The sequence below is a fragment of the Corvus cornix genome, chromosome 2 (assembly GCF_000738735.6).
Source record: "Corvus cornix cornix isolate S_Up_H32 chromosome 2, ASM73873v5, whole genome shotgun sequence".
Lineage (NCBI taxonomy): Eukaryota > Metazoa > Chordata > Aves > Passeriformes > Corvidae > Corvus > Corvus cornix.
This window is the reverse complement of record NC_046333.1, coordinates 119,912,725-119,939,582: the sequence shown is the minus strand read 5'-3', so window position 1 is coordinate 119,939,582 and position 26,858 is coordinate 119,912,725. Positions and strand designations below refer to the sequence as shown.

Genomic DNA, 26,858 nt, shown 5'->3' with positions numbered 1-26,858 from the left:
TGGCCATATTATGAATGGTTTTATTGCTGTGTGACATTTTGTAATACATTGTTATGATTCCAGTCTTTACTATGTAACTAAAAAAATAAACCAGAGATCTAAAAGTACACAGTATTAGTTTTACCCATAATCAATATAGTATTGATTCAAAGTATGCTACAGAGGCACTTTACAAAATAAAGGAAAAAGTAATTTAAATCCATGTTCCAAGGATCTTTAATTCCAAAGGTTACTTCCAATAAACTCAACTACCTACAGAACTGCTAGTTTGATCGTTTTCAAACAAAAGCTGACTGAGAAATTCTGTATATGGCTGTACTTACACGTAATATTTCAAAGCAGTAATGGTCTCTTGTGCTTAATGAGATGTTACAAAATATATTCTTAATTTGAAAAATGTGTGCAATACTCAATGCAGAAATTAGGTTCATTTTTAAAGTGTAACACAAGTATAACCAAATACATATACTATGTACAGGGTGTAAAGAAGTTAATAAGGCTGCTTAGTCTTTTAAATCTGGCATATGGTACTGCAGATAGGACACACATACACACACAGATGATGTCATGGATATTCCCACAAAAGTCCAAATCTAAGTACTTGCAGAAATGTCCCAACTACTTTGAACACACTATTGGACTTTCAAACTGAAGTTATTTCTAAAGTAGGTTTCTAGTATGGAGATATTCTTTTTAGAGAAGAACATTAAGAAAAACTCAATTAGCCTCTAGACAATCTGAAATTTCTCACCGGTGTTAACATCTGCATGACTGTGCATGCTGTATATTCATTTATACATACATAACAATAAAACATAAACCCACATCTTCTAGCAGGAAAAGGGAAATATTCATAATAATAAATTTTCTTTAGGAAAACTTGGTTGATATATACAGTATATAAAAATCCCTACACAATTGTCAGCATACAAAAATATGAGTTCAGTATATTTTTATACTTCAAAACCTAATGATGAAAAATCCAGATATCCTGAGTCAGGTATGTACTGCACATCTAATTTACCACTACCAGAGTACTATTGGAGTACAATTAGAAAAGCACTACCTGCATTTATCAACAAGTACAGAGATAAAATACATAAGTCAATGCATTAGCTCTTTTCATAATGTTAAACAAAAATGGTGCAAAATATGCATAAAATGCTGGCAGACATATCCATGAAGGAGCTGTAAAGTAAAGAGTACGGAACAGTATGTAGATATATACTGCATTTACTGATTTTCTCATTTAAATGAAAATAAATGAAAGACACTTTCCTTTTTTGAGCATCATGCTTAACCATGATGTGTATACTCACATTCAGGCAATTGTCTTAAATACATACATACATACATATATATATATATACACACACACATAAACTACATCTGACAATGAATTAATAAAACATGTTTGCTAGTGAATTTCTCTGGCTAAAACCAGATCTATAAAAGTGGTTCATTTTTTTCCATTAAAGGATTCTAACAAATGAAATTAAGTATGACTACCATAAATCATTGTTGACTGAAGTTTAATTTTTTTGGCTCTAAACCAGTAGAAGAGCAGTTCTGACCACTACTGACTGCATTAAAATAAACAGATGCAAACCAATCCAAAAGCCTGATGATTTGCTAAAACCCAGTGAAATCTACCCAAAAAGCTACTAAAGATTCCAACTCTCTCAGTGGACATGAAATTGGTTGGTTTCTTCATCTGACAGCAGGAATATTTACTTTAAAATGGATCTCTAAACACAAAGTTTGACATTGAAAAACTGAACTATATACATTTTTATATTAATTTACATTTACAATCTACAAGGAATATAGGTATTAAAAAATAACTAATTTGGGGAACTAGACTGAATTAATGGCCATTTAATAGACTAAGGACTGTTTAACATCCTATTATTCATAGATAATGGTTACAAAGATAGGCCAAACATCCTCAGCTCTACTTAAATCTATGTTTTCTCCAAGCATGAATGCTATGGCAACTCATGGCAACTCAGCTGTTCCTTGGCCTGTAACCCTCCCTTCCCAGTTGTTAAATCCCCTATATATCACCCACAGACTAGCATTGAATCATGGTAGTATTTGGTAATGTATGCCTCTAGATCCTTGAATTTATTCCCAGAAGAATTATACTTGTCTTGGGTGAAAAAGTAAAAATTACATACAAAATGCTTTCCCTAAACCAGTACAACACACTGTTGTTAAAAAAAGGCTACATAACCTGTTTCTGTCAAAGCAAAGATTTAAGAAGCTATAGGTGATACAATTCTTATAAATCATCACTCTTGGTCATCTCTTCTTGTCACCTGTGAGTTTAAAAATTTGTAAGAGGATAAACATACTGTGATGAGAATGGATTTTTTTTTACGCTGCAAGTGCACCTTGTATAAGGAATAAATACATGCTATATATATACTGAACAAGATAAACAGCTTTAATAATGAACCTATGTAAATTTATATTTTAAGAATGGACTTATTAAAGGTCTATCTAGTGTTATTAGAAGTCAATGTGTTAGAATGTGCAGTGTGCTCTGAAAGCAGAGGGACAAGAAAAGCAGTGTGAAAATGACACAGTGTTCCAGGCTTTGAAAAACATTTTGAGAAATCAAGTCCCCCCCTTTTAAAAGAGAGTGAGTGGGACATTTTTGCCCAATTTCCTCTGAAAATAGGTTGGACTCGATGATCTATAAGTTGGAGTCAACAATCTCAGAGATCTTTTCCAACCTAATTGATTCTGTGATTCTGTGTGTTACTGTGGAATCCTATTTTTATGCTCTATCTGTAAACCCAGAAAACCAGATCTTAAGTTTCTCAGCTCCTTTGACACCAGGCTGAATAGACACTTTACTTTGCAGTATGGGACACCAATAAGCTCATATTGCTGAATAGGTTTTTGAAAACTGTCTCAAGAGGGGGCAAAAAGGAATACAGAACCAGAAGTTAGATACCAAAAGAAGAGGTAAAGATTTCTGATGCACATTCATAAAACAATAGCTAAAGAATTTTGTCCAGTGACTGGCATATAACTATTTGTCTCTTACAATGTCTATTATCCCATGCTTTCAACAACAAAATGAAACAGGAAATTATCTTACTATACAGGGAGACTATTTTGGAGTATTTGCACTCCTACCATTTTCCATGCTATATAAAAAAAGCAATGACTAGTTACAATAATGCATGTGCATGCAACAGACTTTTTCCTCTATGTTATTTTATTGTATACAGGCTCAGCAGCTCCATGCAGCCAACAGCTGACTTCCCTCATAGTAAATCAAACCTCATGTGGAGAAACCTCACAGGAAGATGTGAGCTCAGAGCCGGGCTGACACCGGCACGCCCTTGGCTTGAGGTGCTTATGGCTTCTCTGTACTTCGGGTGTCTGAACAAGCAGAAACTGAAAATACTGGTGCTTTTGCCTGGAGCAGGAATTACTGTAGCCAATTCTGCTGCTCCGAATGAAACACGTCTGAAAGTATGAGATCCTGACTAGAACAGCAGTTATAGAAAACATAACTCTTTCTTACGTATAAGCATTAGGTCATGCTAGACAAAAGTCTTTAAAAGTAAAATTTTCTTTTCTGATTTGGATTTTGGTTTTGGGTATTAAGTTTTTTTAATCAAAAATATCATAGTTCAATAGCTTCCAGTAACTACAAAAGAGAGTAAACTTTAAAGCACAAAGGTTAAGTTGTTACTGGATTCATTACCACGTCTTGTCATAGTTTAAGGCAAACATTCTTTTTTTATGGTAGGACCAGTAATTGATATGACAACATAAATATACATGTATTGAAATGTACGTATATGCACAGACATATGTATCTGTGGATATATAAAAATATTTATTTTCTTAGCAAAGTTAAAGTCTGTGTAAAAACATTTAGAATACTGAAAAAGGTAGGAGCTCTAATTCCTCCTTTGGAGAAAAGTAACAAGTTCCCTAAATATCCTCTATAAAAAAAACCCCACTCTCTTCAAGAGTATAGATCCTTTCGAATTCTCACTTATTTCACTGTAGATTGATAGACTCATAAATACTGAGATCATTGCAAAAATTATGTTGTGAGGTTTGATTGCTACAGCATAACTACAGGCCGCTGTTGTACAAAAAAATAAATTTTATTCAAACAGTATGTGTCTTGCCCTAATGGAATACGTCGCTACTGCTACAAGTAGTACTATTTCAGAATACAGTTTTTGTTTTAATGGGTTCATATATAAATCCTCATTTGGGGGCATTTTCTCTGAAAATTCTTTGGCCAGAAGAACAGCCAAATGCAGATAAATTCTCCCTGGGCTCTCTAAATAGTTAGTACAATTTCAACATAAATCTATAACAATTACCATTTCAAAGAACTGAGATGCTATACAAAACAATTCTGACAAAATGTGGAAAATGGTAGCATAAAACATCAAAACCCCAAACTATGCTTTAACTCAAACCAGTCATTTCCAGTTTAACAATACTGACTCATCTCTGCCTTATGTAGATTTGTTAGTGTAGTGCTATAGATGAATATACACCGCTCTGGAAAACTCTGAAATGCGGAGATGGAATAATGTAAAACATCCACTGGAGTCTGAAATTCAGCGGACCAGTGGATGAAGATCAGACTCATCCTTCTCCTTCGTTATAATGGCAGCTGCAAAAGGGCAAAACTTCACCTTCTATGCCACACCATTAGGTACTCCTAATGCCAGGTAGGTCCTCCTTCCAAAGCAGTGTGACAAGCACTGCTTCAGACATGTCTGAGTTTACCGATTACAAACACACTGTTCAAAGCACCTGCCTGCAGCCATTAAACACAATTCTGAGATGAGTTTTCCATCTTTAAACCTCACTTACATTATATCCTTGAAACAGTAATGTCAAAATTCTGAGAAATTATGATAGTGACAGGAAAAAAAGCTTTATCAAATGCAAAGGGCCCCATATGAAGTGCATGTTAATTATCAAGCCTAGTTTATCTAGGCTTCCACAAGAACACATTCTGCATAGTGTACAAGTGAAGACATTGCCTCTGAACAAGACATTTGTTTTCAAGCTGCTGGCTATACCTATCATGTGGCTGAACAAGACACAACAAATTAATCTGATTCCAGTGTAAAATTCCCAAGGAAGTGTAAGGCTGGAGTGCACAGATTTCAGAAATGCTTTTGGGAAGACATTTTTCAATGCCAGTAGGTAATATTTAGGATATTTCTTTCTTTGTCCTGAGCAAAAGATTTTTTTTTTTTTCTTATTTATCAAAGCTGCAGGGACATATTGCTATAGTGCAGTAGGATTTTCGTTATACAGTCCCAGTATCCTAAAGGCCATTAGTGGATTGTTTTCTGAAGCAGTTCTCCTCATTCTTCTCCAACAGGTGGTGGTGGCTGGCACAGCTTGTACAATCTGACAATGACAAACAAAGCAATTATTCTGAGAGCTTGGTTATTACTATGATGAGTAAATTTAAGGAACACAAACTAAATCTACATCTTTCTGCACTGCAAAACAAAAGGTACTGAATTCAGTTTAATACTATCAAAGTAAAATTAATAAAATCTTCTTTGTGAACATTATTGTTTACATTGAAAGTGGAATCATTAAAACACATAGATAGATATAAGCAGTCTTACAAACACATTTCAATATAGAAAATATTTCATTTTTCTGCACTGAAGATCCCTTCATTAATCCAATTATCAGTTGTTGCCCTGGATTTCTCAGTTGGAAAAGCTGCTTGGTGAATGTCATTGCCTCCAATTCTGTTTTGTCTTGGCCAAGTCAAACCTCACTCTAAAAACAGCTCCCTGAAAAACAGATGCTGTTTGAAGCACCTAAGACAGGTGTCAGATAAGTGACAATAGCATGCAGATTTTAAACTCTCTCCCCTCTGTTTCTTCATGGATGAAGTCAACAGCAGTAAGATTCGGTTCAAATGACTACCTCAGTACAGACTGAAATAGCCACTGCTTTTATTAAGGCTTTTGGACTTCGATTAACCCCTTCTGCAGGGACTTGGTCATTAACAGGTGTTTGAAACTTTAGCCTAATGATAGAAATACTGAAAATAAAAGGCAATCATTCTGACCTCACACCCCTTGTTCTGTATTCCTGTCCAGCATACGGTATTTCCTCTGAAACCACAGAAATTAGAACTAGCAAGACATGATCTCATTTGGAGATTACACATACTTCTCTGGGAAAATGTATCACTGAAGGAATAACAAAGAGAAATCTCCACCATAATGTGTTCTGAAGATCACTGGGCTCTTCAACACAGTCATATGGCAGATTCAGAAACACAGTCTTTTAAGATCACATTGTGCAGACACCAAAACATCTGTTAGGAGCCATATATAAGGCAATAGAAGGTCTGATCTTTATACAGACAAGGAGGCAGAGAAGAATAAACGGGTTAAATTATTTGATTCTGCTGGCATAATAAAGCAGTAATATTCGAAGCTGAAAGACAGATAAAATTACATCTCATTAAATCTCATCCAAGCAATTGCAGTGGGGTTAATACTTGATGATGTTTTAGCAATATCTAATTTCTGTGGAGCAAAGTGCAGAAAACCTCAGCCCCAAGTACCAAGGTCTGTGTATTCTTCAGGTTAAAGCAGTAATCAGTAAGATTGTCTTCAGAGCAAGTGGTATAAAGGAATTCTGAAGCAAACTAATAATAAGGCTGCACAAACCCCTAAGGATCTAAAGTTGATGAAGATGCTATAGAGCAGAAATAGCCTGTTCTGGGTCAATATATATGGAGCAACTATTTGAGTTGGTACAAACAGATCAGCTAAGAAAACACAGAGATAGTGGCAGCTGCAGAGAACAAGAGAACCCTGTCAAGTGATGTTAAATGAAACCAAATATAAAATTGTTTTCAAAGTAGAGAACTGAGAACCCATAGTATTGTTTAGCTATACATCAAAAGTATCCTGCTGATTACTATCCTGACTTGGGCATCTAATGCCTCGACCACTGAGGTCTGGGATATTCTGGGATATTGCTATTGATGCTGACTGGCAAGCATACGGGGTACATCTGCCTATTCTATGTTCTCATAATTCTTCTTCAGCTTTTCTGTGCTACATTGTAGGAGTTTCATCTGGAAAGAGGCAGTCTTTTTTCCACATATGCAAAGCCAAAAAATCTCATTGCTAAGTTTCTATTTTTGAGAACTTAGATTTTTCCTTTATCACAAAAGCTCTGAATCTAGATAAATGCGCTGTCATGTTGGAATGGGAAAAGTTTGGGTTGCAAGAATTCTTTGGCTGTCTCCAGAATTATGTCATGAAGGAGTTCATTTAAGGCACAAATCATACTGTTCAAAATATGAAAATTTTTCTCCCAGTAATGCTTTAATTGCTTTTAATGTAACAAAATGCTACTTTATTGCCATGGACTCCCACAAGGCAAGACAGCTGATCAGGGATCTTTGGTCCCGGACTGCCTAAGCTAATCACATTCACATGGTCATCTCTATCAGGTTTTACTAATTCCATGTTTCCTTACTGAAATTTAAACACCACAGTGGATATGTTACGTATTTCACTTATGTGTCTAGCTCATTCAATGTGTTCTCATTTGTCAACAAAAACATTACGTTTAAATTGGTAAAACCCAGTTTAAATTAGTTCTGGATTACTAAAACCATTTTAAGATCATATTAAGAACATGGTTGTTTGGTTATTTTTATTTATAAGTATTGTGCTTTTAAAGAAACATTTCAGGTACCTGAAATCCATCACAACATTAAAAAGCTGGATAAATATAGAACAAGTCATTTTTCATTGTAATGCATGTTTCAGAAAGAGACAAAGAAAGACTACATCATCCCCAAACGCAACTAGAACATGATTTTGCTGAGATACTGCAGTACAATATTTCATTAAAATGGGGTTATGGATCTAGTTAAACCCACTAAATAGTACAAGTGATTAAGTACTTACCCCAGTGTTTTCATAATTAACATGAACTAGGTTTCATTTTTCAAAAATGGGCATGTTTTGAAGTGCTACATAGCCTGGACTTCTGCAACTAATCACTTGAAGTAAAATTGTATGGCTACGAATGCAACTGATTTTATGTACATTAAGAGCCAAATCTTACCAACTAGAGCATAATATAGTCAATGGTTACTGTTAGCTTTTGAGCAGCTGGGACTGAATTTGGCACAAAGTAGAAAAAATCATGGTCTAGGACACAAAGAATCAAGTTACCTTGGCACAGACTGTGGTGTTCGATCCCTCACTCCTAAATTCTTGGCGGTGTTTTGTACTCTCGCACCCTGTGGAAGAAATACAACAATTTTGCTTCATTTATCCCACAACAAATTAGGAAATTTTCTGAGCTTTGTAGATGAACATAAGTATTGATTATAATTAATTAACACATACGTTTAATCTCCCAAAACAACTACTGTCTTCTAAGGTGAGGAACAAGTTAAAGAAATAAAGGAACAAAAATCTTGCCACTTTGTCACTAAATAAATGCATACGTATACATCTTGCTAATATAAAAGAGATTCATTAAAATATTAACACTTAAGGTTTAAAACAATCCAAACACATCTCATTTCAATTTGTTTGATTTTTGTCACCATTCCGCGTAGAAGTCATGGATAAAGCTGGTTTCTGAAATGTCACCTATTTCCTATGAACTTTTGAACAAACAAATATTACAGGTAATTTCCCATGAAAATACTAATAAAACTACAAAAATGGCCTAAATTGAGGAAATAAATAAGGATTAGACAATGGAAGTCCTGAACTTCCTTTATAATCACAGAATCACAAAAAATCCCAAAACAAATAGGCAAGAACCTCCTGAGATTGTTTAGTCTAACATCCCTGCTTAAAGCAGGGTCAAAAGAAAACTTGGTCTCTCTCTACTTCAGTTGATCCTTTCAAAAACAATAATGAAAGTACTTTTGTCTCACTGACTCATCCAGTAAGTAGGAAGTGGATAAAACATGCACAATGTTCATATACCATGAACTGTTGTGAAAAACACCCTCTTCTGCAAACATACCAGCTTACACATACCAAAGAACTTAGTAAAGTTTTTGAATTATGAGGTCTGGCTTTTAAAGTGCAGTTTTATTGATGTAAAGTAGTCATAATAAAGAAATATCCATTAGACTTACTAGGTTTTCTATCGTTTTAAAGGAGATGGAAACTACTTGTTCTGTCAATAATAAATACACTGACTCTCCATTTGTTTCTCCTTCTGTGCTACCTAAATTCAGGACAAAATAACAGAATTCTGTATAACCTCAGAATTCTTACAGTGTAATTTAGGTTGATGTGAAGCATTAAAGATAATTTACATTTCTAACAGAGCTGCAGTGCCAGATGCACATGATGTAAAAGAGGTATAATAATTGGTTCAAGACTGACTAGATCTTTCATTTGACTGAAATCAGGTGCACAGGTAATTGAGAAGGTATTAATTCACTGTCATGGGCTCAAACAAAATATGAAAAAGGCTGGCTGTTTACACTCAGATAGGCTCTCAGATTGTATGTAAATCAACATGCGCCACAAAAAAATACTGTGTCTTTACATTTCTTTAAGGAAAAAAAAAAATGGTGATAAAGATAGAAAAAATAACTAGAGTACCTATAAAACTTAAGGCAGAATATAAAGTTATTTTACTAGAGCTGCATCTATCTCAGGAAGATTGTCTCCAAAAATTGCAAAGGCACATAACTACCAACCATGACAAACATACATCTTTCTCCAGAAACTCCTCCAGAATTCAGTCATTAGTCATTGAATACTTCCTCTCTTCTTCAACAAGTATGTATTTAATCAACTTTAGTGATTCTCTTTTCTTTCCCATCTCATCTTGTACCCAGTAATAAATTCACATCACTAACCTTCTTGTCAAAGATCCACATCTTTGGTACAATCTTGGCTTGTTACATCAAGAATCAGAGAATGGTTTGGGTTCCTAAAATCTCAGAGATCATCTAGTTTCAACCTCCCACCATAGGCAAGGACACCTTGCACTAGACCAGGCTGCTCAAAGCCCCATTAATCCTGTCCCCAAATATTTCCAGGGATGGGGCATCTACAGTTTCTCTGGGCAGCCTGTTCCAGTGCCTTACCACCCTCACAGTAAAGGCTTTTTTCTAAACCTAATGTCTAAAATTTATTCTAAAATGAAGAATCAGTCTAAGCCCACTCTCATTTTAAAGCCATTACCCCTTGCCTATGTAAAAAGTCCCTCTACAGCTTTCCGCTCTTTTAATTTTGTTTTAATCTGACAATTTCATTTGATGCCTTTAGTCCTTCACTGGTGAGAACAATGGTCAGTCCCTACCTGTGACACACGTTCTTTAGAAGTCTGTTTCCCCCTTCATGAAGCTTAACAGTCCTACATTATTTTGTCTTTCTGTCTGTTCTGTCTATAAAGCTTTCCCAACCATTGCTAAGTTTTTTTCTGACCTTCTCTGAATCTTTTCCATTATGCTATATCCTTATGGAAGGGATAAGAGCATCAGATAATTCAAAATTCAGGGTCATGACAGCATGATTTCTACTTTGGCATCTATCCCTGCCTAAACCATTATAACTTCTGCTTTACTGATAACTACTGCAAATTGAGCTGATGTTTTCTCCTCGTATCCTGAGGTCTTGAACATGAAATGGAATGGCAAGCTCACAGTCAATTATTTTGAATGTGAATTTAGGGTTTGTTTTTTCCCCAGTGTCCTTCACTTAAGAGTAATTTACATTGATTTTCATCTAGTATGTTATTGCTCAATCACAAACTCCTGCAAGATTATTTGTAATTCTTCAGAGTTACTTCTCATCTTTAATAAAATAATTGAAAAGAGTTCAGTGGAGAATAGGGAGAATGATTAGTTGAGGAAACACAACAGAAAAATGACAGATGAGATGAACTGATTTCTTCCATGTACACAAGTGATGGCTTATCGGGGAAATGATAATCAAGTTTGGGACAGACTTTTTAGCAGGAGCTGTAGCAATAGGACAAGGGGTAATGGTTTTAAACTAAATGAAGGTAGATTCAGAATAGATATAAGGAAGAAATATTTTATGATGAGGGTAGTAACACAGGAACAGGTTGGCCATAGTATGCCAGATGCCCCATTTCTGGAAACAATTGAAATGCTAAAAGTCTACTGCTAAATAGGGAAGAAAATCCGGTCACTAAGTCTATGGTATATTGGACAGAAAATGGGAATTGTAGGGGAAAAAAAATAGAAGAAAAAAGCCACTTAAATGAGGCACAAAGTAAAGCATCCCAATGAAAAGGTTTAGAAAATTATGGAACAGACCACATGGGAAGCACTGCGCAGGAGTCCCCACTACTGGAGGTTTAAGAACAGATACAGCAAATGTCTGCCAGGAATGACATAGGGATAGCTGTTGGTTACACTCAGACATGTTGAGTCCAGACCTTCAGCACCTACAGTGGCCTTTTCTTGGTGCCATTTTCTAAAATTTTATCATAATAAAGAAATCTCACCATGACAGACTTCTGAGACTGGCACACGATTAACAGCAGTGAGAGCCAGAATATACATATACTTGCAAAAACTATCTAAATTAATCACAGGCTGATCCTGGACGTCAGTGCTGTGACTACCTCTGAGAACAAAACAAGCCTATTTTTACTTGCATCACTCGCTAGACAAACTAATTTTAGTATCTTGCTCACATAATAAATCAAATGCATTGATTTAAAAAGGAGTCTAGCTTTATATAATCATGTAATTTATTGTTTAGTTGGGGCACAAATTAAACCTTACTTGAAACCACCACATTCTTATTTCTTTTAAGGAAAAGCCTCCAAGAATTACTAGCAACTTGCTTGTCACCACTGAGCATCATTATACCATTTCTCTTTCAATATACTGCTGATTTATACTTCTTCAATTCTATTCTTAATTATCACTGTTTGTCTCATGGGTTTGTCTCATAAGGGAGAGCTGTGCTACATGACTCTAGACTGCTACCCTCTGCATACCAGTACTGCCAGAACAATGGTGAAAGATGATGGCAGGTCTAAAACACCATCAATCTGCACTCTTCTATATGAATTAGTATTCTCATTGCCACGTTTAAAAATTATAGGTTTGATTTCAAGCTACACATTAATTTAAGGATAGCAAGACCCAGTCACATAAAAAACACAGATTCTCTTTATGACCTGTTCAAAAAGCTCTAAATCAGTACAGTACTTATAAGAATTATTCAAAATATTGTGCTGTTATTTTACTTTAAAAAAGGCATGAAAACATGATTACTCACTTAAAAGTCAACATAAATTCTCTTCTGGCCTTTTCTATTTATCAGCCTTTTAGTCATATTTTTTCCTCAGACCTCTTTGCCCTCCTGCAGCTCCTTTCCTAGGCCTCTGTCCTCTCCACTCCTTGCTGCATCCCTAAGTCACACTGTCAGGATGCTTTACACAGTATTTTATCTGTGCAGATGCTTGCAGGAGTATATACACAAGATAAGAAGTTACCAAAAGATAGTTGGGATGTTTTGACTAATTTTTTATTTTATAAATAAATCAAAACCACTTAACTAAAGCCATCCCACAGACCCAAGGTCATACCCATCCTCACAAGTTGGTCTCTCTTCTTCAGTTCTCACAGACCAGGTGCTTGTTCTCTTATTATAACTGACAGGACAATTACTTTGAACATTGTTCCAACAATACAGTTGGAGCTATTATTAGTCTTGTTCAACATGATCTTGACCTCATTCAATTAAGAAAACAAAAAAATTATTCCTGATGTCATCCATTCAATCAGGTGCGCCAGTTATTCAGTACTGATGCACCAAGTTAGAAAACGTATCAGCTTTGAATAGAGATAATTTCCTCTTGTGGAAAGCTGATACTGATAGGAGTTAATGCTGCTGAGGAACAGATGGAATAGATGTCCTTTGACTTGCACCTCCCTGTGGCTAATATCTTTATTCCACAAAAGGTTTAGTGTGTAAATGGGATAACAAATTTGTTTGTTTGTTTGTTTGATGTGAAAAAGGCACATGTATTGCCCTTAACTAAATGATCTGCATTAAGCCCCGAGAAGACTTTTTATTATTTTTTCTTCCAAGTTTTATGGCCTGCATTATGATTCTGACAGTTAAATCCTACAGATAATTTAAACATTAAATCCGAACAGGTTTCTAGAAAATGCCATAGTGTATTGTTGAAATTACTCCAAAGCATTTAGAATTTAATGGAGGGTTATATTTCTACTACACAACTCCAAGACTAATTTAAAATTACAACAAAAGATTATTACTCCATTAAATGCCATAGTGGTTTCCTGCAAGAGAAAGAATGTGTGAAAAAAGTCTAGATAGACTAGCACACTTTTCTGCGGTGTCTGTGTGTGGTATTGAGATTTTGGCATCTTTAACAGCTATTGATGACCTGCTGTTTTACTTCAAAGAATGTGGCCTAACCGAAAGGCCTTTTTTCACATCTGTATTTGAGCAAGTACAGCTACAGCTGCTGAAAACCATGTGAGGTTCTTTCATTTCGTCTTTCATTTTCATTAAATAAACTGCAGAAGATCCAAAAATGAATCAGCATTTTTTTAAAATGGCCTGGACCTGTATTTTGAAAATGTACACTTTGACAGAACGCATCCTACAAGTAGATTTATGCAAACCCCTGCAACCATGTTTTTTGATTGCAAAATATGCAGATCTGTCTTTTGTCTAGAACTTCAGGAGCAGACATACCAACCTATACATGCAAGTTTATCCATATAAAGCAGTAGCTTTCAAGTCAACTTAAAGCTGTAATTCCTGAGCAGATGTACATGACCTGATTCAAGAACCTCAAGGGTGTTTATTCATCACAGAAACTTAATTTATGCACCAAAAGAAGTGAAAGCCCAATATAAAAAGGAATGAAACTAAATACTCTGACGTACCCATGCTCAGCAGCAACACTTACATACAACTGATGCGAATCTGTGGTTTGAGACTATCCACAAAACTGCTTTAACAGACTAAAGGTCACACCTAGCATATGCATATTTTTCTCTATAGCAAGTTAGAAATAAAGCACAGCTGCTTAATCATTCTGATAACTGTGATTGTTGCGCAAAATATGTAGCAAAATTAATGAAAATAATAAATTAGATGTCATCTAAAACGCAGAAAATATGAACCTTGTCTTATCTGTGATTAATTGTTACAATACTTAATTATGGGTTTTTTCCACTTCAAGATTGAGTGTATCCTGTATCTTGCTTATGATTTTGTTGTGGGGTTGAAAGCTACCACAGGCTGGGATATATGTTCCATACGCATGCAGAATGATTAAGTCCCCCCTCAACCTCTCTTTCATCAACTGAACAGGCTGAGCTCTTTAATCTTCAGTTTGTAAGCTTTGTCTAACAACCACTGGACCATTCATGTTCCTCCTCTGAATTCCTTCCAAGATACATCCTTTTGAAAGTATTTTCTGATAACAAGATATTCTAGAAAATGTTGTGCCAATACAGTAACGTGTATCCCCCATTTTCAGTTGATATTACTTTTTAATCTAGTATTTTTGGCATACCTTAGCACCAAGAGTTCATGTTGAGGTGGTAATCTATCAACAAAACAGCCTCTAAATCCTAATATCTAAATCTAGCCTCAAAATTCTAATATCCTATTATGACCAAAGAGTGAAAAACACTATTTTGTCATAAGGACATTGTCCTCAGGAATCTTGCCTGGAAAATTAAAAACAATAGTATTTCTTTCTCTCCTTCCCTTCCACACATCCCCTTAATTCAGCATGAGTCACTTTCTATTGACAACAGTTAATAATCTGAAGTTATTTTTGTGGATCATATGTATTAAAATAAAGATTGTCTTACTCAACAGACTATTCTGATGTAAGGTGAAACCAAGGCAGGATGGAGGCTAAAAAATGCTTGGTCAAGTCATTCCTGTTTGATGACTGCACGTCTTGTTTGGAAGCGTGCAGCTCGTCCCCGCAGTGAGCACCTCACCTGTTTGCGCATGACGTCCGTCGCTTGCATGATGTAGCGAGGGGGCAGCCCATGGCTCCGGGCCAGCGTGATCGCCTGCTCCAGGGTGACACTCAGAGTGCAGCTGCAATGGGGGACAGAGGTCAGCTATCTGCTAGAGGAGATCTCCTTAAAATAACTGCTTTTAAATCAATTATCTTTAAAAAAAAAGTTATAAATAAAATAAAAAGATTACATAGTAAACCTGCCCTGTATGCCTCCCTCACCCATGCAGGCATTAGCCTGAACAGTATAACGTTTCTAAGATTTTGAGTGTAACAAGTGTTCCTGCTGACTTACAATCAAATGCATTTGTCTTGTTTTGTTGTTAAGAAAAAAGCCCCGAACAACCAAGCCCAACCTCCCAAAAAAACCCAAAACCAACACACAAACCCCACACTAAAAACTATGGCTTGGCAAGTGCACAACTTGGAGAGTAACAACCCAAGAAAAAAAATTTTTGTAATTGAATAAATCCCTTTTTAGGTGGTTTCTGCATGTTACATCTCACCCTCCCCTCTTAAAGCTGACCAAGGCTTTGGTACCAGGATCCCAATCTCTTACAATTAATTTAGCTTGGTTTTTCCCTTGGCACATCAGTGCAGTGCAAAATTAAGAGACATTTACCCTTTTCAAAAAAGAAAATAGATGAAAACTGCATTCCTTCAAATGAACTGTCCTGTGCCGCTTTGCCAATCTTTTTCAAATAAACACTTGAGGACAAAAACTGATTGTGATAGCTCATCTAATAGAAAGGCTGTCACTGTTGTGTCAGAGCAACCAGAAAAGTTTCAGAGCTGAAGATCGTGTTGTAGGACAGACAACCTGCCAGCACACCAGGCAAGAAGTAGTAGGGAAAGTCATTTTGGACATGCCATTTGATTTTCCTTGTCATGGTGAGGACAAGAACAAATGCTTGGCTTCTCATGAAACCAAGACCAAAGCCATAGAAAACTCATGGATAAAAATAAAAAACCGGAGTAAAACAGGTACTTTTTAGAAAGAACATGTTTGAGGGCTGCTATCACCCAAGAGGTGAGAGTGGCTCTATTCTGCACCAGAAACCTGCTTGATGATTTTCTCTTCACAATCAAAGTACTGCAATCATCAAATCTCTTCAACCAGAAAGACAGGTTGTACAGAAAAGGCTTCAACCTCAGCAGAACCTGACAAAAGCTATAATTTTCAAGTTCAAATAATAAAACTAAGACACAGTATTAATATATAATTTTGAGCATGCTTTTGGCAAAATCCTGACCAAAGTATTCTGCATAGTTTATAATATGCACGCGGAACAGACAATATGTTTCAATCAAACACTCATCTTGCTGAGCAGAAGATCTGTAGGAGGAAAAATGTGTCTACTTATTTTCGTACTGAAAAAATCCAAAACCCCGACACATTTTAAATACTGCTTAAGTTAATTTCTGGACAGCAAAAAGTTTCACAGAAGTGAGTGTAGAAGATACTAAATTTGATCTGTAGCTTTATTAATGGCCTTTCATTAAAAATTTACAAGCTAAGTGATTTTCCTTGGTAATGAGATAGTTTTCATTCCCCAGTTTCTTGTATACACTGACCTCAGAATTAACTTGAGGCAAAAGTGTATTGATCTTTTCTGTTATGTGTTTGATTAAGGTGTAAGATAGCTAAATATTAGATTAGAAATTCTAAACATGAGTCTAAATGTGTTTTTGTCTTGTCTTTGCAGAGTGAAATACTGTACAAAGTACATGCTCATAATATTTGCCAGCACCAAAATTTAAACATGCAACCTTCAAGAGCAGACTGCAAAGGAGTCTTTGTTCTACTGACAATGGAGACAAGCAAAAGTATCTGAAATGTCTTTGACGGGTATAATCTAAACCAAACAAAAACGGCAAAAAGTTTCTCAGTAGGTGTCATATGGGCGCAATGCACAGCTCTCAAGCAAGCAATTCCTGAGCCAAGTTTCCCATAAATCCCATCTTCTGGAACCCTTAAGAGTGACCAAAAAATTAGATTCTGCACACATGAATCAAAACTAACAAAAGAACCTTCTAAATGAAGGTCATCTTGAAGAATTAAGTGCAATTTTGTGATTGAAAAAGACTGCCAGGCTGCTCCCTATCCAAAACCTGATGAAATGCTTGGCGATCATGGGTATTATGAGGCCTCTCCATTTGGACAATACCAACCATGATTCAGAAATAAGGCTGCCAAGTGTGTAGATAAAGACAACCAGAGTGGGAAAAGCAGAGACAGAGCAAAACAGCGTAATAAAGATTACTTCAAGAGGCTGCTTTGGAGGTAGGCAACAACTACAGTACAATTCTGAAACACATACACTAAAATTAAAGATCTCACTTCATGGCAAGTAAGAATAGTGATTCTATGGGTAAGATTTTTAACATATCCTATGAAATTAGTAGCAAAGACACTTATGATGACAGCAGTGATGATGTTAATTATTATAACACCTCTTCAATAGAACATTTTATGTTTGAGGTGTAATCCTAGAGTAATGCTTGTTAGATACATCTGTTTTCTCTTTTAAAAAACCTTATTCATTAACAGATGTTAAAAATTGTTAAAATAGCATCAGAGACATGATTGCATTTGCATATACTGTTTCACTGAGGTGCAATTTAGTATCACCAGCATTCGTGTTCCTCCTAATTATATTTATTTATATATATATTTTTTTTTTTAATATAAATTTATATAGTTTGTATTTTACTCTGCCATTCATCAGACCTTTCATGTGGCATAAAAGGTCTGATGAATGGCAGAGTTAAATATAAATTATAGATTATGGCTTTTGTCCTGTGATTATGAAATAAGGTTACTATTTTCTAAATTAAAAAAACCCAACAACAACACTCAGTGTCAGTTTAGCTGAACACCAGACCAGCGAGATAGAATCTTCTAATAAAGCTGATCATATTAACCTTCCATGAGACTATACTGAAGTGACTCACACTTTTCTACATACTGGTGCTTTCTCCCAGCTCTTCAAATAGTTTTTTAATTAGTACATATCCCTTTTCACATATCAAACTGCCCTGGACACCAGCTGTGAAAGAAAAAAATGCACACACAAAACATCACATGGTAACATGGAAAAGTCATAACTGGAAGTACCTCAGCAATAGGGCTGCCAAGCATGGAGAGATCAAGCAAATGCAAATTTAAACCAATGTAACTTCTAAAATTTTATTAAACAATATGAAATCTGGTTATTCTCCATCTTGTAAGATTCTTCTGGTGGCCTGAGCAAAGTTCAATATCAAGGACTGTTAGCAAATGTGTGCAGTGTGTAATAATCCAGTTTTCTCCCGCATTTTGAGATCTGATAAACAGATGGTATTAAAGTTTACAAAGCAATGTGGAAGCAGTTCTGACCTCTGAAAGTATCTGGTCATTTGGATGCAATCAGCCCAGACAAGCCAAACAAGGAAATTATTTGGGGAAAAACCCTCATAACATTCTGTTATGGGAAGCATAAAGCCCAAGTCCATAGATTATAAAGTGTAAACAAATCAAAATCTGTTCTGACTCCCTCTCTTTTCCTCTCACCCCTTTTTTTTATGCGAGAAAAACAAAAGACCCAAATTCATCATCTCAGAATTTATGTCAGTTAGAATGATAAATTCCCTGCCTTGACAGATTACAACAGCAAGGCAGAGACATTTGGATTTCCCAGGACAACTGGGCTGAGAATTCCTCATTTCATCCATTTGGTTTCCAAGAAACAGAAGGGGCTGCAGCTGCTCCCAGCTCCTGCCTGCTATCCCCAGTCTCCCATCAGTCATGACAGTATTGATGTGAAGATTAAACACAAACTTTCAAACAACTTCTGGATCAAACCATTCTGAATATGACTGAAAAAGTAATAATTTTCTATCACCAATAGTCCATTTGTTTCTGACTGGATGTGATTTTCACTTAAGGGCTGCAAATCAGCTGGACAGATGCACATCTGTACTGAAAAATGGAGTTGTAAAATATGAATACAGACTGAAATTTTCTGGGAAACTGATTATTTCACAACAGCTTGTCTAATGTCACTTGAAAGGAAAAACAATTTGAGTTTATGTTCACTACCAACAGACGTGCCACGCAGCAAAGTGTGTATCAATGTTACCAGAGTAAAAAGAATCTAAACCATACAATTCATTCTCAGGTTTCAATTAGGCTTTCAGCCATTCTACATCCAAAAATGCACCAAAGCATCCCTTAGAAAAATGCCCTGAGTAGAAAAGATGAGGTGAAACAAATTGGTTTAGTAGTTACTACAATCAGAGATGTCAAAATGAATTATGTTCCAACTATGTGAATAGGAAAAAATACTAAAAGGGTGTATGTATGCTTAGTCTAATCAAAATCTAAGGCTTATATTCAACATGTAATTTAATGCCATTATTATTATCTTAATTACTTTTCTTCCTGTACATCATAAGCTAATCATATCTATGATGGTATGGTTTGACCACCTTTTAGACCAATTACACGGTAAGAATTCTTTTTATTTTCTGCTGTCATTTAAATTAATGTGTATAGACCAAATATTATTTAAGTCAAGGCATGCAGCAATTAAAAACTTAGTGTTAAAGTTAATCACTTTGGGGTAAACATTTTTCGGGACATTTGTCTATAATTAATAGCGATGTGGGTAATATGCACTGATTCTGATGGGCAACCCAAGGAAGAAAATAGACACAAAAAAACTAAAAAGGAGGACAAATGTTGTTCAGGACTATAAGAAATAGGCATACGAAGTATAGGCAGGCCTACTTCAAGATTCTCCCATAAGTTCTAAGCTGTTCTCCTTGTGAGAATGTCTTCATGCAAGTAAAGCTGAAGCTTGCATTCTCTGTGCCCATACCCTGAAACTTTGCTGAACAGAATTTCTTTTCAGTAGAGGTAAATTTGGCCAGCCATTAAGTATTAGAGAGAAAATGAGCATGAAGTTCATACATTACTAAACTACAATCCTGTATTTCACAATTACAGTGAACTCTGCTGGAGTTCAGGACTAGGTTAGTCCTAGGTTACCTAACTAGTTAGGTTTAGTCCTTTTATGAATCTTTGTGAAGCTGAGATGTTGCCAGTGTGGAAAGGCCACCACTTTAAAATCAGTGTTGGACGGAACCCATCCACTGAAGACTAGTCCAACATACAGAAAGCCATCATTATTATGCCCATCAAGTGTATTTATTCCACTCTGAATCAAAAACAACACTTCAAAAGTAACTGTGGAACATACATCATCACCGAACAGAATGGGCATGTGCAGTCCATGTTAAAGGGATTTTCTGCCTTTTATCCATTAAGCATCAGCATGCAGGGGTTTCGTTCACAAAAGGCACCATTGTGATTACATAGTTGTGCGAACCTCAGAATAAAGGTATCCCAACTCACTTTATCAGGCATACATCCACCATCCTGTGACAGGATAATCAAACCCAGCTCTACCAGCTTTCTTAAGACGCAAACTACCAACAGATTTCTGACTTGCTGAAGTAGATGGCATAAATTTATCAAGACAGAGAATCAGTCTTGGGAGGTAAGTATCTATTAGTCATATATCAGACTTAACCTTGGTTAATGAATTCCTTTGTAGGTTACAAACATATTTTTATCAGGAGTATTTGGTTCAATATTAGTAATTTTTAATAATGAAGTATGAAACATGAAGGAGGTAATGTTGATTTTTTTCCTGTAGCTTGAACGATTATTGTCATCCAATCTATTTCCAGAAATAAATGTAACTATTCTAACTCTTTAAAACAGAGAGATTTTCAAAGAAAAATTAAGAAGTAAAAAACGGCACTTCTTTTCACTACACATCATCTGTCAGTGTTAAAAAACAGCAGGGAGCATCTTTTCACAATCATTTTTCCTGTAAGATCTTACCACCTCTAATCAGCTGGAAATGTTGCAAGGAAGCATTTTCACTACTAAATACTCTTTGCTTGATGAAAGAACAGCATTTCCAAAAATTAGAAGTATTCCATGCCTTTTATTTACTCATTTTCAGTCATACTTGCAAAAACGAACAAAATCTAAAGGCATCTGAAACCCCAGCTTTGGCCATTCTCTCTCATTCTGTGCAGCAAGTCTTTCCATTAAAGGTTTCTTCCTCTGTAAACAGGCAAGTAAATCTGGTAGGAAATTGCAATTTACTTCCTGTCTTGTAATAATTCAAGCTATTCACTTACCTCTCTTCATGCCAAAATTAAAGAAGACCTGGTTAAATTTTTTAATTTCCGATTGTTCAAGAGGTCCTGTTTTACTTTTATTGTAACATGGAAGACTTTGCAGAAAAACACCAGTTTCAAAGACCTGGACTGCCAATTAGGCAATAGTGCAGGAACTGAAGCATAGAAGGATGGTTCTACAGAGCACAGTAATAGTGTTGTGTGGCAGCCCTGCTACTAAACATCCATAATGTTAAAAGAAGACCAAGTCAAGAAAAAGCACACCTTGAAATCCATACTAGTAATGACTTCTATCCATCTTATCTTACTGCATTTTATGCACTTCTCTTCATTTTCAGATTGCATTTTAAACAAAACAGTGTCTCAGAATTTAAAACATGCATGAGAACAGTAAGACTATAATCCATCCAGTATATGTATTAGATATTATAAAGATGACAAAGCAAAAATGTACCAGCTTGCCCATGAAAGGCAAATATAGATCAAAATTAAAACAATTACTACTGTAGAAACAGTATAGTACTATTTGTGCTAAGACACTATTTGTTTTAAGACAAATTCTCACATATTTAAAAATTATTTAACTGTTTTTAGGTAGTAACCAGTGCAGAATGTAATACTCTATTATCCTAAATAATTTTACACAAAGAAGTTTGTTTATGGCTCAGTGGGTATGGTATCATAAAAATACACTAATTGTAGGCAGACATAACAGAACTACATAACATAGACATAACAGATGTAAAAAATAGAAGAGCATCTTGACTAAATGGGAAGGTAGCAGGACTAAATGCCCAGCTGAGGCCAGATGGCTGGAGAAGGGTATGGATTAGATTTCAGTCTGTGCTAACCTGTCTCCTGAAAGTAGTCCCATCGATCTCCGAAAGCTTTCTTACTGTGGAGTTGATAGCCTAAATACAGCTGCAAAACTCCAAGGATTTTCCTTGTAGCATGCACTCGCTGGGCTCAGAACTAAATTCTTACAGGAAAACTTCTGAATCTAAAAGGAAGAATTCTTATCATAGAATGTCAAAAATACAAATCCAGAACACCTATTTTTCGCCTTGTTTCATTTGATTCACAGAAAGGCAGCTGGCCATGGTGGACAGCTTATGGTGCTACTCTGCTTTGCAATGTGGAAGATGAAGCAGGTTTTAGCTGGATTGCAGGACCACTGCCAGCTACAGGAGACAGCATAATCAACCCTTGGCAAAACCTGCCTCATCGTTCAGCCAAGTGTCTGCCAGCCAGAACCCCACTGCTTGAAGGATGGTAACACTAAGGAGAGTATTTCTGGAGGGGAAATTAAAATTCAGAAAAGGAAATAAGACAGTGATTTTTCTGGGGTTGATCAAGATTATAGAAGATTTTTCTCTTGCTCCTCCAGGAAATGCAAAATTTAAATAAACTTGGGGTTTGTTTCATTTGGGTGCTTTAAATGATTCCTTTGAGCCTGTAAGGCCTATGGTCCCTGAACAGATTTCTGCAGCTACTGCACCTAATTTCGTTTTGGCAAACAGAGGCTAGGACCTGTCTGTGCAGTGCAGTCTTGCTCTTCTCCCTCAAGCAGGAACTAGAATCATGATTCAATAAAATTTAAAAGTGCCTTTCATCACCTGCATTTGTACCGATTGATTTCAACTTCAAACAGAATGAACAAAAGTAAAGAAAGCAGAGCATTGTTTACAGGGTGACAGCTGGCTGGCAGGCAGAAATATAATTATGAATGTTAAAAAAGGTAAAATAAAAATGCAAACTATTGATTTCTTGAACTAGTTTGGATCTCTGCTCCTCTTGTTGATCAACAAGGCATGTTCGCTTATGATAATCCAAGAGGGGTTTGTAGCACTCACACATCACTTAGGACAGTGAAGGTTAAAGAGACTTATTTTACCCTGTCCTTGGTTTTCTGGTGCTCAAAATGTATTTGAAAAGAACTGCTGTCTGAAATAGATATAGGATTGCAGGCTGTAATGTAAATTGGTAAACATATTGTCGTAATAAAAATCAAAGCAAAGCAATCACCAGCAACTCAAAATCCCCAGCATTATCTTGGATACAGGGATGAAAGTATGAACTCTGTCAAGCTGTTTTAGCCTAGTGCAGCGTAAAAAGCAATTTAATATGGATCACAGAGAAGTCAGAAACCAAGACACTGCTGATCCAGAGATCAGCAATCACTGTCAAAGCAGACAAAGCTGCTGTTTCCTAGTTCTTGGCCTCTTCTGCATTGGACTGTCACCCAGGGCCTCCCTCACAAGCTATCTGGGACTTGCTTCTGGTGAGTAGGAGCGGTGGCAGAACCTCCCCCTGCCCCCTGTCAACCCATGACACCAAAAGTGAGAGAACACAGAAAGGGCTCTCCAGTAAGTTCAGTAAGAGATGGATAAATTGAGTGAGGGAAGGTATATATATACATATATGTGTATATGTATGCGTATATATATTTATGTATATATCTATATTTTAAAATCTATTAAATATATTTAAACTTTTGACAGATTAATGCCTTGCTCAGCTCCCACTCCCCATTAACAAAAGACATTTATGAATAGAGCACCCTGTACTCTTCCACAGACTCTCAGACATTTGATCCCTTGAAGACCAATCATAGAAACTGGGCTAAAATGAAGGCTTTTAAAAAGAAAATATGGGGGACCCTTGCTCCAAGTTGAGCTTCATTTTTAAGCTGTAAAGACTGACAAATGAGTAGATTTTCAAAATTTAATATGCAAGAACAATTCACATCTTTATCTAGTAGCATCTGTAGATAATACCAGTTTTCAACTCATTTATTATCCATGGCCTAGTTTTAAAAACCAGTCATGAGCCACTGATTTTGGCCTACAAAATGTGAAGTTCTGCAACTGATTGCAATCACGGACTTCACAGTGTTTTGCTTCTAAGAACACAGAAAGCCAGATACACTGCTGAATACAACCAGAGATAAATATCCCCTCTAACTGAAAATTAGTAGCTTGAACTCTAAAGAACTACCTTACAAGCTAAGAAGCACTATTTTGCAAAATGATCTGCCCTGATTAAATACTACTCCAACAAACAGAAAAATTTAGCCTTCAAGATTGCAGGCATAAAGCAAAATCTTCTGGGTCTATGGGACTTGGTCATACCCAGCATCTTATTCTTTCCTCTTCTGTCCTCCTCACAGAATTTCATGTTGCTGCAAGACTGTTTCACTCTTGAGAGCAACAAGGGGAGTAGGTTCACAAAAACACTGCAGAATTTACCACTAGAAATCCTGGGCACAAAAATCATTGAGCAAACCTACAAGCTGGAAACAAAGCAAGCTTTCTGTCTGGGCAAAGGCAATTTCAGAATGCCACAAAGCAAAGCCCACATAGTACTGGGCTGTAGAGATTTGGCCTAGGGAGACCAGAAAGAGAAAACAGTACATGAAGTGACTTTATATGACTCCAAACGCTAAGGAAAAGCTTCTTCATCCATCCAGTTTGCATGTGCCACAGTAATTTCAGGAAACTGTTATTACAAAACTTTCTCAGCTTTTACCACTTAAAGGGACTTATTTTCCCTTAGAAGAGCAAATTATTCCCTTCTAGTCTCTAAATACATGAGTTTTCTTCTGAACTTCCAGGTACAAACCCCTGAGTACCTATAAAAATTTTTAACTAGTCCATTCCTTTTCCTGGAGGGCCTATCTTGGAATATCTCTGATAATGCCAAGAGTTGATGTTTTTTTCTCTGAACAGATGGTAGTCACAAAGGCAGTATTAATGCACAAATGAAGTAGCAGTATCTTGTACCAAAACTCAAATGGACTCACTGTAAAGTAGAACTACTCATGCTTTAGAGAAAAGCATCTTGCACCTTTACTTTATGTAAATAGATGATGATGAATCCTTTAACATCCAGAAGGAAACCCACACATAACACTTTTAAATCCCATTCCCATGCTCATAATATAGTCTTTAAAACCAATATATTGGTTTTCTAATTTTTTGTGTGTTTAAAATACACTTAAATAGACATTTAAGAGTTTATACCTTTGAATTAGCCCCAGTTTTGAGCAGAAATTTGATGACTAATTTATTTTTATCTTAGAAAAACTTATGCTCAGATTTAAGCAAACCATATCTTACTCAGTCACCAAATTATTCTGAATAATTTGTGACCCACACACCGGAGGGTAGTAATTTATTTGGGCTGTTAAAGTTATTCTGACTATAGTCTTAAACAATCAGAATTTCTGGCACAAATGTACTGACAAATTCATGAAATGGTGATGAAACCCAGAGGCAGTCTTTTTCAGCTTAAAAAAACCTGTCAGAATTATGTCCAAAGTCTCTTCTGATCACGTAAGACATGAAACTGAAAGCAAGACAAAGAGAAAAGCTGTCTAGATTCATGGTCTTCTGAAACAACAGTGTCATGACAGCCCATGCTATACAGTATTTCCATCTTCGTCTGATATATTGACTAGTGTTACATAACAAAGCTTTTTCCTACTTTTCCCTAAAGTTAAGTACAGTACACAGTATGTTATACACACTTCTATCATTGACAGAGAGTAATACAAATAGTCTGTTGCCAACTCTCAAATGGCATACACTGTCTCTACACAACTGAATTGTTTTGGCTGTATATGAAGCTTTTCCTTTTTTCATGCCTGATAATCTGCGTTGCAGCTTGTACTGCAATGGCCTTTTTTCTTCTCCTCTCCTCAAGGCTCCTTTGAAGAAAGCATATTACTTAAAAGGAGGAGAAAGTAATGTTCATTCTAACACAAGGTATTGGTAACAAAGTCTGCCAAAGTAAGGACTTGCACAGATCAGAAGCTAAGCAGCATTTTTAACATACTGCTACCCCTGATCTACAGCTTGGAATTCTTATGAAAAGAGCATATTTTTAGCTCAGACTATTTGTTATGTTAGTTCTTTTGTTTGTCAGGGTTTTTCCCCCTCTCCAATTGTAGTCTTTGCTTTTTTGATACAATGTACCAAAAAATTGTAATCTGCCCAGTTGGAGCATAAATGTATTGCTGCCTGTGACAAATATATTAAGTGCTAGAAAGCTCTGTGATGGCGCTATTGTCATAAATATGTTTGTCTATTAAAATCTCTTAGGGTTGATGATCAAGTTCAGTTCACTATAGGTCAGTCTATATTTTGGTATTGTGTTAAACACATCAACTGCTCTACAGGCTGAACCTCTCCTTATGATAAAGTATACCTGCAAAAATGCATATGTCCTATGTTTCATCTTTTTTCCTTGAAACAAGCTCTACTATTACTCCCCGTACCATACAAAGCAAATACAAATTTCAGCATTTCTTGCCTGTGTTAAGAGTTCAATATAGTACGTATTATTCATCTAGGTAACACTCCTCTTTCTACTTTAGCAATTAAGATTTCTGCCTTTTACTGACTGACCTGAATGAGGAACAATCTCACTACAACTGCACAAACCAAAAAAATTGTACTGCTCATTTCTGTCAGTCGCTGCAAATACAATTCTAGAATTTCACAAATCTTCTAAGTGTGTTTGCTATTTTGTGTAAGATATTAGATATTTAGTATAAGCTCCATCTCTAAAAGAGCGGCAGTCTCCAACCTGCAATGATGGAATGACTGACTGCAACA

General features: G+C 36.0%; 1 protein-coding gene and 1 long non-coding RNA gene across 5 annotated transcripts in view; one reads left to right on the top strand and one right to left on the bottom strand.

Moving 5' to 3' along the window:
• The window catches only part of PREX2 (phosphatidylinositol-3,4,5-trisphosphate dependent Rac exchange factor 2), a 171,268-nt gene continuing 144,410 nt past the window's right edge, over positions 1-26,858 (bottom strand). For all 3 annotated transcript variants that reach the window (XM_010405115.4, XM_039548323.1, XM_010405116.4), the window contains 3 exons: positions 15,020-15,122; positions 8,235-8,302; positions 1-5,415 (listed from right to left, as the gene is read on the bottom strand). In XM_010405115.4, coding sequence (XP_010403417.1) covers positions 5,370-5,415; positions 8,235-8,302; positions 15,020-15,122 — 217 coding nt within the window. In that variant the 3' untranslated portion in view covers positions 1-5,369. The remainder of the gene's footprint in view (positions 5,416-8,234; positions 8,303-15,019; positions 15,123-26,858) is intronic.
• On the top strand, positions 5,372-26,746 carry LOC104692828. Of its 2 annotated transcripts, none has more exons than XR_002046732.3 (2): positions 5,372-5,524; positions 16,749-26,746. It is a non-coding gene; the product is annotated as an uncharacterized LOC104692828 (long non-coding RNA). The 2 variants fall into 2 exon arrangements; XR_752420.4 differs by lacking the exon at positions 5,372-5,524 and adding an exon at positions 15,052-15,140.